This window comes from Pogonomyrmex barbatus, unplaced genomic scaffold (assembly GCF_055798465.1).
Source record: "Pogonomyrmex barbatus isolate J1 unplaced genomic scaffold, ASM5579846v1 scaffold2, whole genome shotgun sequence".
Taxonomy (NCBI): domain Eukaryota; kingdom Metazoa; phylum Arthropoda; class Insecta; order Hymenoptera; family Formicidae; genus Pogonomyrmex; species Pogonomyrmex barbatus.
In genome coordinates this window covers 15,882,058-15,893,526 of record NW_028297116.1, presented here as the reverse complement: position 1 = coordinate 15,893,526, position 11,469 = coordinate 15,882,058, and the positions used below count along the sequence as shown (strand labels likewise).

Genomic DNA, 11,469 nt, shown 5'->3' with positions numbered 1-11,469 from the left:
TTTAAAAAATTTTTCATTGTTCTTGTTTATAAATTAAGAAAGAAGTAAAATAAGGAAAACATTTTCTAATAAATGCGAAAACGTTAAATAAAATATTTAACGCAAAAGAAGTGTAAAAGAAAAAAATTATTAAAATGAGATTTCTATTAAAAAGACGGATGAAACAAACGCAATTAAACACATAATAATAATATTCATTAATTTAATTTCATAATGTTAAAGATAAAAAATAATTCAATATTTACAATATTTTAAAAGTTTACAAAAAATATGCTAAAATAATTATGTAAATATTCTAAAAAAAGTTGAAAAACTCGAAGCAAAATTAATTTTTTTTAAGAAAATCATAGATATCAGTTTTTAAATATTAACTAATGTTAATATAAGTATATAAATATAATAAGTATATAAAATATAGTATATAAATATAACAAATATATAAATATATAAATATAACTTAAGTTTTTACAAAGACTTTTAAAGAACAAAAACTTTTTTCAGATTTTTTAAAATCTTTATATTGTTAATTATATTTAAATTTTGTAATTAATGTTTCATTTTTAACAATAATAAAATACACGTAGATCATTTCAAGTAGAGTAATTACAGTGACAAGTGTAAACTCAATTTCGAAAAATGCTTCTTTTAAACGCAAATAATTTATGAACATTCTATGTCGAAAGAAAACACATGTAAATACTCTGTTCTCAATTCTTCATTATTTTGACAAACTGTGTAATTTCTGTTGTATCTGTTCCAGTGTCTTGCCTTTAGTTTCAAATATGTAGAAAAACGTAAATAAAGCACTGATGATGCTGCATGCAGTGAATAACCAGAACGATGTATGAGTGCCAGTCATTTCACTTAGACTTGGATATAATTTCGTCACTATAAAGGCAGTTACATTAGTTATCAATATAGTTGTGGTAGTGCCAATAGCCTTCACGTTCATAGGAAACAATTCACTGGCCAATGTAAACGGTATTCCCGCTAAACCTATGGCATACATAACTATATATGTCACTGCACCGATAGCAGGCAACCACGTTATATTGTTGGTATCTACGCGATAGTATTGCAAATGAAAATACGTTGCGATCATGGCGGTGGAGCATGCCGAACCGATGGAAGAGATTATCAACAGTGGCTTCCTGCCGTAGCGATCGGTGATGGTCATGCTGATAATCGCGAAGATTAGTTGCACGACACCCAATATTATGGTCAAATACTTGCCCTCCAGATTACTGTTTATTTGGTTGAAAATTGTTTCAGCGTATTGCATCACGGCTTGAGAGCCGCTCGATTGTTGAAATATACCCAGACACATCAACGTTATTAAAGCTCTGTAAAATTATTCGATCAAATTTATTAATTGTCCTTTAATGACTAAAATAAGTTAATAATTTTAGCTTCTCCAAACTACTATATAATATACATACACACACACACACACACACACACACACACACACATATATATGGATAGATATATATAGATATATAATAGTATCTCTGAAATATCTCTCATTAACACTAAAAATCAGATAATAAAAATGTTTTTTAATGAATTATATATGATTATTTTACTTAAAAAGATTTGTATATAATTTGTATATATTCGTAATATTTTTAAATTCAATATGCAATATTCTTATTTATTTGTACAAAAGTTGTTATAACAATTCTAAAACTCTTGAAATCATTAATATTAAAAATCAATAAAAATATCTTCTAATAATCTTTTAAGATTATTTTATTAAAAAAAAAAAAGTATGTATTTAATTGTAAAATTTTTTAATACAGTACCTAATATTCTTATTTATTTGCATCACAGTAATTAATTTTGAAATTTTTATTTTAATATGTGAATGATCGTTGATATAACGACAGATCGAAGTTTGATATGATCTCACCTGCGATTTTCCGGCACAAATATAAGTTCACGGAAATTAGCTTTGTTAGCCAAATCGGCTTTTACGAACTGCTCGATATTGTCTGCTTCTTTGTCAACATCCTCTTTGCCTCTCAATTGAACAAGACAGTTTATAACTTTTTGCTTAGCATCACAGCGCATCAGGTAGTATGGCGATTCCGGTAACCAAATGAAAGCAATCACAAACAGGCATGGTGCCACCAAAGAGACGAAAGCGAGATTTCTCATTGAGAGAAATGGACCTATCACAAACTCGATCAAAATGCCGAGTTTCACAGCAACTGTCAGCATGGACGACAATTTGCCGCGAATATCTGCCGGTGAAATCTCGCCTAAATACATGGGTGTGGCTGAATAAGCGATTCCTAAAGACAATCCACCTACAAATCTCGAGACATATAGCTCCTGCAAAGCAAAGAAAGGACAAGAAGATAAAGAAATTAAATGAATCAAAGTGATCCTTACCTCTTGAGTAATTTTATCCCCAAATTCAAGAAGATAACATGACCTTTTTTTTATTTTTTGAAAAATAATACAGAAACTAATACAGAAAATTTATATATACAATTATAAGCATATTTGTTTATTCCATGTGATTAATTTAAAAAATGATACATATTCACTTTTATGAATTTAATTTGAAAAACAAATTTTGTTTAAATTTTATGAATATTTCAAATCTCGTATTATTCGACACACAATATATTCACATTACATCAATAATTTTTAAAAATTTTCATTCGATATTATTTTTTTCATTCCTATTATATTCATTCCTATTTGATTTTTTATCATTATCTTAGGATATGTAATATGTCTTGATTATTTATCACACTCTGTTATAACACATATATTTTAAAAGTCGGTGAGAAAATTCATGTAATAATTAATCTTGAAAAATTTACCACTATTCTCTATGCTGATGATGTTATCAGTTTTATCTAAATCTTAATATTTTATAGATATTATTCCAGTGTTTATTCACAAGTTTACAACCAAAAAGGGGATTTGGTTTACAAACATAGTTAACTTCATTCTATTTATCCTTATATCTATACTCTTATCTATCTAATATGACTTGTGATATTAACTGACCTTGAGTTGCATAAATTATATATATATATATATATACACATATGTACATTATGTATATGTGACAATATAAACCCGAAACTAGAACAAAAGATATCTTAAAACTATCTTTTAGGCATCTTTAAAATGTCATGCTTCAATTTGGATTTTTTATTGTCTAGGTACGTATTGGAAAGTATTAATAAATAAATAAAAGTAATAAATAAAAAATTAATACAATTACAAATTAAGATATCTAAAAGAAATATAATTATTACTTATAGTCTAATACTTAGCATTCGCAATCTTTAAACTTTAATTCAAAGTATTTGCAAAATCTATCTTAGAAGATACACTTTCTCATTTTAAGATATAGCAGCAATTATCGGTAATTAGATAATAATCCGATAATAATGATTCTTCGCGACACATATGAACATTTTAATTTCAATGTAATCAAATTTAAATGATATAAACTTATCAAACAAAACTTTATTTGATAAGAAATGGAATTATCTCTTATCAGTTAAAAATTATCGACACTAAAAATCTGATTGTATATTATAATGTAACAGAATATAAAAGAATATGAAATTTAAATTGAAAAATATGACATATCCCAAGATAAATGCATTACTGTTAAAAACTAGGATATATAATTCATACATTTCTGTAATATATGGATAGATTTCGGGAAGCTTTAAAAGGCTTGAAAAAAATTTAAAAAAAAAAAAGGATTGAGATTATGATTCAATGTAAATTGACATCTCCCAAATATTTTTAATATTTAATTTTCAACTTTAACATTTGTCATATTATTTTGTACAAATTCCATGTGTATATCTAACCAAAAAAAAAAAAATGTAAAAAACGCAAAAAAATTACCCATGCTGATGTTGCAAAGGCTATTAACAACCAGCTGATTATCGTAGGCACAATGGTAAATAGCATAATTTTCTTTCTGCCGAAAGTATTCACCATAAATATACAAGAAACACAACCTGTGATGGCACCAAGAGTAAGTAGAGATATTACCCAAGAAGCTTCCTCCAAAGTCAAACTCACGGAAGATTTAGGATCATCATTATCTTTCATAATCAATAAAGGCAAGGATGGCGATGCCCAACCGATGTATTGACCGGTTGACAGCATACCTAGATTTCCTATTAAAATAATGGTTTTTAAAAAAATTTTATATCAATAATTTTATTACAGATAAATAATAATTTTATTACAGATAATTTTTATAAAAATTTTATTTATAAAAGTTTTTCCTTATAAATTTTTGATTTATAGATCTGAATTGCAAAGTTTACTCTTTATTCGCTATTCGCGAAATATTCTAATGTGATTTTTTGTTATATTAATTTAAAATTGGCATAATAAAAGATGCCTTTAATATTCAATAAACTTTTGTAGTGTTCGGTTAACTGAAACTAAAACTTATAATGAACTGAATGCGTGACAACTAAAATACATTTGTATGTTGAAAATAATTTAATTTACTTTAAGTTGATGCAAAAATTTCTTTCTATGTCTATATATCTTATATATCTTATATATCTATACATTATTCCAATATGTACATACCTGCTACAGCAGCGAGATATATTTTCTTCATCTTCTTGTTACAACCGCATAGTATGAAAAACGTTTGAGCTAGTAAGACTAAGACATTTTGTCTAAATGAAATACCAATACCAATATAGATATTATCATATCAGTTTTAAGTATATTTAGCAGTATATTTTAAGTATATTTTAAGTATATTTAGCAGTATATTTTAAGAGACAACAAATATTTTTTCTTTATAAAAGAATTATTTCAAAATTATTTAACATTAATTATAGTCACTAGTATTACAGTTAAAAGAAGTTATACAAGTTTCTATTACACTACATAAATTTAATTTATAAATAAAACTAATCTGCACACCCGTTTTAAAGTTCTTGAGTACTCAGCTAAAAACTCCGCGTTGATGATAGCGACGTACTGTCGCGATGAAAAATAGAAAGTTCATTTATCCTTGTTCATCTTTATATAAGTGATGTGTCAACAACGAGTATCAACAACAAGTTTACGCTACGTTTTATCACATTATCTTGTGCTTAATCGTGAAACGTTGTTTCGTGCTTATCAAATTCGTAAAAACCGAACACTATAAAAGTTATCTTTTGATTTTATATGTGAAAGCATACTTTTCATCTCTTTCAACAGCTGTCAAATCGTATGTTTTCTGCCGGAATAGGCTTCATTTCACATGTCTTTTATGACTATTTATTGACTGTCAGGAGGGAAAAAAGTTGTAGCATTCGGTTTTTACAAGTGTCTTAGAGCCATTTCAAGTGTTATTTTATTGCAACATCTCTTTATTTGCAGGAAAAGTGTAGCAAACTTTTACGTATCGTTTCTCGCTTATGACATCACGATTCCAATATGGCCGCGGCGACTCAGGAGCTTTAACTAAACTGAAAAGTTAGTGAGTTAAAAGAATTAATATTGTTAATTTGATAGTAAAAAATTTATCACAGATTTATAAAGAATGTTTGGAATGTTATATTTTTATAAGATAAACTCTTTATAATGACAACTTATAAGAATAAGATGTGATCGCAATATTTATAGATTTAATGTGCGAATTTTTATATTTCTGTAAGTTATAAATAACACTAACTAAAATAATACCAACTATTAGTTTTAAGAATAAGTTTCTTATTAAATAAAAAAAATTTACAACTTTGAAGATAGGCATAAAACAATAAATATCGAATCAATAAATAAAAACTGAACGTGACAAATTATATGTTCGGCTGCGGCTTAATCGCTCTGAGAGAGATTATGACGTCATAGTGTACTTCCCGCACCTAAAGTGAGATGGACATAGGATTCGGCGTTGGAAAAAAAAAGAATGAGAAACGTGAATGTAGAAAGTATATTATGACGTCATTATGACATCATTTGATTGTTTTCGGAGCAATCAAAACTACAGTCGAATGCTATTAGACAAACATCGCATATATTATATTGTAAATAGCAAATACTTTTTACAATATATATATATATATATATATATATATATATATATATATATATATATATATATATATTGTAAAAAGACGCACATCCCTGTACACGTATATATACATGTATATATACATGTATTTATTAACTAAGTTTATTTTATAAATTATGTTCTTTTACGGAGATGCGTCCAATAAGCTTGCAAGCAATCATAACGTAACAAAATTGCAACAATGTTAAATCAGGTATAATATTTCTTGTACTTAATAAATACTGTTTTGTAAAACAATGCATGTACAAAGAACCACAGCCGATAATCGTATGTCTTATTTCTTTCCTTTAATATCTTCTTAACAATATTGATAATTTCTCACAAGCACTCCGCGGATGTTCTCTTCACTAAACACATAAAATTCATACACACGACGTAGAATTATAAAATCTGTAAATTTTAATTATCCATTTTCAAGTTAACTAGTATCTATTTATTAACATCAACAACATATTTTATATATAGTTAGTTATTTAACTTATCGAGAGAAATTCATTTTCATGTACAGAATTTCACAAAATTCTATTGACATGAAAAATGTCAGAAATACTATATCTATTGATAAAGTATATAAAATAATATTTTGATTTTGTCAATAAATTTTTGTAATATTCTGTATATTTAGAGTGAGGCACTTTATTATTTGCTCACTCTTGATAACGATTCTGATTAACGCTTCTAACAAAATAATACAGAAATAATTCAAATCAAAAGTTATATTCAAGAAGAGAAAAACTTAATATTTTATCAGAAACTTTTTCTCCATTATATAAAGTACTCGCTATTTAAACATTTTTCGCCAAATAAATAATTATTTTATCAAAACAAATAAGAGTGTATACAAAATTTAAATACTAAATAAAAAAAATATAATATTGCATTTTTCATAAAACATCATAAAAACAATAAAAAGATTAATATGATGCACTTTACAGATAATAAAATTATAACTGTTTTGAAAATGTTTAATATATTTGCCGAAGTAAAATGGGAAGTGTTGTATTTAAAGAAACAATTTCATGGTGTACACACACACACACATACACACAGTTAAAATCTTATAAAAACTATGTGTTGACAAAAATAAAATTGTTGACGACATTTCAATAATTCTCCGTAATACATGAATTTAAAATCAATCGAGCAAGACTACTTAGAAATACGCTGAATACATTATAATACATTATTAACGACTATAAATAAAAACGCTAATTTGTTCTATTAATCTTAATATCTCTCGTGTGTATATGAACGTATTTGCTTATTCGTATAATTGTCACTCATTATATATGTATATTCGTTTATATTTTATGTACATATCTGTATTACACAGATTCGAGTTCTGGTTATTATTACACTTCGCACTATTTTGCATAGCTGCCATAACTATCGTCAATCCATAACCATCATCAAGTTATGGTAGTGTGATGTACATGTATAGTAATATATATATATATATATATATATTTATATATATATATATATATATATATATATATATATTCACTTGGACAACGTAAGATGTAAAATCTAATGTCAATTCCTAAAGAAATTTTCCCTAGCAATACGATATGGTATACAACCATAAAACGTGTCTTTCTGTGCGGTTATACAGGCGATGATTGTGATTTTCCTTTTTTATCTTTGTATGTATAAAATATTTAGAACAAATACAGAAGTGTTTGCAATTGGCAAGATTTGTTATTCGTATAGATTTTTTCATTTAATAAAGAAAACGACTCGCCGGGACGTCGATTGCACCACGACAGCTACTGGGTGGCGGATTATCATCGTCGGAATTGTTATGCTGTCTCAAAGGCTTTGTCGGAAATTGACTACGTTGCGACGCTATCGCTCGACGTCTCAACTCTTCTATATAATCTGTAGTATCATTTGCTATCAATTCTTGTATACGTTTATTTAGAGTCGACAATTCAGGCTTGTCATCTTCGTACATCCCGTCATGAGCTCCCGATTTTTCATAGAACAATATGTAGGGCGTATCGGGAGGTTTCAAGCTTTTAAAGTCCTCGAATGTAGTTTGCGTTACGAAACTGTCGTTAAATTTGTACCAATTCTGCTTGGAATCGCAAGCATATGTGAAATAGTGCCCATAATCCATGCTATATCCGGAATGCACGACAGCGGCGTACAAATGATACGTTTCGGCTACGGTATATGGTATCGTCGATACCGGTAATTGTATGGTATCGTTATATACTACTTTGTGCCGAAGTTTGGTCCTTAGTCGAGTATCGAAATCATATCGGAAGTGTTTCAGTGTCAGAATTAAATGCGCGGGTGCTTGTAGAATTGTAATGATCCTCTGCGCGTCGCACAACTTCATGCACTTGTCGCATCGATATTTGTTTTCCCCCGTAAGCTTCTCTGGTGTAAGATAATAATTGATAAGATCCTGAACGGATACTTCCTGGTTTTCCTGTATCTCTTCGGGAAAGCACAACTGTAGATCACGAAATTTGTCCGTATTGCGGGAACTAGTGTCACATTGTGCGCATTGATAGGTGATTTGACACTCTCCGCCTAGTACCCTGTGTATAAGAGATGTGTATGTGCCTGTTTCTTCACCACCCACGGATTGTATACCGCTGTCAGTTGAATCCGAATGAGAATCACTAAGTCGTTGTCCAAGCTCCTCACCTGTTGCAAAAATATTCAAAATGTTCAAATATAAAATTATGCAAGTATAGATATAAATACAAGTAATTTCAAACTAAACAAACTAAAAAATTTTGGGAGCTTAATTTATAATTTATTTAATAGACAAAAATCACCTCGTGTAAAATCCGCTAATGATTGAGTTTTTCGTTGTAAAGCTAAACCTTCTGTTAGATCCTCTTCAGTTGTCCAACGCTTAATAATACTTTTTGTTGATTCCATTGGCAACGTTACATAGTCTTCCTGTTTCTCAATTTTACATTTAAGAGTCGCCGTATTATCACTCCCTCCACAGTTTGTATTGGCAGATTTTTCTTGTTCATGCAGAACATCCAAAAGATGACTGCAAAAAAAATTTTTATCGATTATATTTTTTAATAATCAATTATATTTATATATAAAGTGTAGAATAAATTCTTTCAAATCACGCTAATTTGCTTAATTTATTAATATCTAAATTTATATTGCTGAGATAATTGAACTTTTTGATTATTGATAAACTGAGGATTTAAAGACATAGTTGATTCTCTGTAAATCTTAGGATAACTAATAGATGGCGAGATTCAGTAACTTCCCACATAAATATAGAAGAATTTTTTCAGAATTTTGTACAGTCTAAACTACAGTGTAAACATTAATCCTCAAGACCAAGTTACCAAGAGAAGATGCTAAATTACAGATTGTTGATAGAAGATTAATTACAGTTAACAATAAAGAGCAAAAAAATTATAATCAAAACAATATACAAACCATAAAAATTCTGAACTGTCTTGTTGTTGTCCAGGTAAAAAATATGTTGGTCTTGATGCTCGTAATACTTCAGTTGGTGCCAAACATATTCTCTTAGAATATAATAATAATGCAAATAAATTTTGAAGTTTTTCTAACAAGGGTGTTTTACTTGATTCATTTAAGGGACGATAATTCAATACTTCTTGACAGAATTGTCTGGTCATTAATAACGCTTGCAATACACTATTCATGTAACAAGTATTTCCAAGATTGGATAGTCCAACTTTTCCAGATAATGGCCTTTCTGGTTCTACAATTGGTTCAAATTCTTTTGTTTCATCTATCCATACTGGCTCTCTGCAAAGTTCTTTAACAACTTGCATGCGTGGTGGTACAGGAAAAGGATAATTTTCTGCATTTCCACATGGCATACAGGTAGAAAATCTCTTGCTGTATACTTTCATGATATCAACTAAATTCTGTATGCAGTCTTTACTGGAATCTGAATTTTCTTTCATCAAGCCTTTTATTAATGCCGGTATCTTCTTAACTACATTCTGAACAAATGATAATGAACTTTGCCTCTTCAAGATATAAAATATAATGTTGGAAGCATTCTGGCGGATCACTGGTATCAATAACACTCTACACATTAACATTCCTATGTCTATTGAAAATTCCGTTAATTCAAGAAGGGTGGAATATTTATGTTGCTTTTCCAAACCACGTATGAATTCCATTATCCAAACGCTAAGTCGATCTTCAAGCCATTTCGGGAGCCAGTTGCATAAAACTTTCAAGGCTTGTATTAGTTGATGGTCGGTATGCGACTGGGACAGAATCCAGTCTACCGCCTGTGGAATAACGGAAGCTTCTACCAGCTGCAATATGGCAGCGAGTCCCGGACCTGGTTCCTGTCTTCTATTTGTATCGGATATGATGTTATATAAAGTTTGAAGACAGGTAAACATGAGAATGTCACGCTCCCCATTTTTTGTATTCGAACAAAGGGCTTTTAGAAAATGTTGAATCTTGGCGGTGTTGTCATAAAACTCAGTTATTTTCTTCGGCTCCAAGGGCATCTGAAAGGAAGACAGGCTTGTGACTATGGCCTCGCAGAGTTTCGTATGATTCGCCGATCTAGGCAGATACACCCTGTGATCCGCCAGGGTGCTCAGAAGTTCAGTCAGGTGCGACATGTCATCGATATCCGTTTTTCGCAGTAGCACGGCGACGTCGTTGGAAATGGGATTGGTGTTGAAACGTCTCTCCGTGATGTAACCCGATATCCAAGCCATAATTTTCGGCACTTCTGACATATTTGCTATCTCGCCTCGGAGAATATCCCTCAGCGTCTCCTCGCAGTCGGTCAGCTGGTTGAATTCGCGATCTTGAAGATTTTGCAGCATCAGCCAGCCGTCGCTGACAGTCGCGTCGTTCCCGGACACTATCAATTTCAAGCATTGTCCGATGTCGTTCTTCAGTACGTGCTCGGTATCCATCTCGTCGGACGGGTACACACTAAATTTTGTCGCGACTTAGCCTAGCTTAGAATTAAAGAGATGACAATTAACCTCCAATCGACGATGAGTCTCGAGAAAATGAAAATTATCCCATGATGATGAAAAAGCGTAAAGAAGGAAAAAAAAAAGAGAGCAAGTACTACGACACGAATCATGAATCATGTGCTATTCGAGATTAACGGCTCGATAGGGAGATGCATCGTAATTCTCGCATGTGGCTCCCTTCGCTACTTGCGGTTAACCTTCTTCTTTTCTTTCTATGTTAGAGAGAAAAAGAGGAAAGATAAACCGTGCAAGATCAGCAAGCTGAAAGGAATAGATCTATTAAATCCAAAGATGCAGTCCGTTTTTTGCATATAATGTATCATTTATATCCTTATATTTACTACATGTTAAACAAGGATAAGATCCGGTTGCACCAGTATTATTTGGGCTTTAAGCGAGACTTAATACATCATA

The 11,469-nt window shown here is 30.1% G+C and overlaps 2 protein-coding genes across 3 annotated transcripts; both read right to left on the bottom strand.

The window, feature by feature from the left end:
• Positions 1–185: 185 nt before the first annotated feature.
• On the bottom strand, positions 186–5,759 carry LOC105426813 (facilitated trehalose transporter Tret1-like). Of its 2 annotated transcripts, none has more exons than XM_089077184.1 (4): positions 4,594–5,759; positions 3,889–4,166; positions 1,913–2,337; positions 186–1,343 (listed from the first exon to the last, which is right to left on the bottom strand). In XM_089077184.1, exons 1-4 carry the CDS (start codon positions 4,622–4,624, stop codon positions 719–721), a joined length of 1,359 nt encoding a protein of 452 aa, XP_088933310.1. In that variant the 5' UTR covers positions 4,625–5,759; the 3' UTR covers positions 186–718. The 2 variants fall into 2 exon arrangements, with proteins under 2 accessions (XP_088933310.1, XP_088933311.1); XM_089077185.1 differs by lacking the exon at positions 4,594–5,759 and having other exon boundaries at positions 3,889–3,964; positions 4,039–4,151.
• A 585-nt stretch (positions 5,760–6,344) lies between these two features.
• LOC105426812 (ubiquitin carboxyl-terminal hydrolase 35) lies at positions 6,345–11,181 on the bottom strand. The gene is made up of 3 exons (XM_011638214.2): positions 9,506–11,181; positions 8,872–9,098; positions 6,345–8,737 (listed from the first exon to the last, which is right to left on the bottom strand). Exons 1-3 carry the CDS (start codon positions 10,987–10,989, stop codon positions 7,800–7,802), a joined length of 2,649 nt encoding a protein of 882 aa, XP_011636516.2. The 5' UTR covers positions 10,990–11,181; the 3' UTR covers positions 6,345–7,799.
• Between the last annotated feature and the right edge of the window lie 288 nt (positions 11,182–11,469).

Coding starts and splice junctions, on each gene's coding strand:
- LOC105426813 (XM_089077184.1), bottom strand. CDS start 4,624: ATGAAGAAAATATATCTCGCTGCTGTAGCAG. Junction 2,338..3,888: donor CCTTTGCAACATCAGCATGG/GTAATTTTTTTG, acceptor TTTGCTTTGCAG/GAGCTATATGTCTCGAGATT. Junction 1,344..1,912: donor TTTGTGCCGGAAAATCGCAG/GTGAGATCATAT, acceptor ATAATTTTACAG/AGCTTTAATAACGTTGATGT.
- LOC105426812 (XM_011638214.2), bottom strand. CDS start 10,989: ATGGATACCGAGCACGTACTGAAGAACGACATCGGACAATGCTTGAAA. Junction 9,099..9,505: donor GACAGTTCAGAATTTTTATG/GTTTGTATATTG, acceptor TTTTTTTTGCAG/TCATCTTTTGGATGTTCTGC. Junction 8,738..8,871: donor ATTAGCGGATTTTACACGAG/GTGATTTTTGTC, acceptor TTTTTGCAACAG/GTGAGGAGCTTGGACAACGA.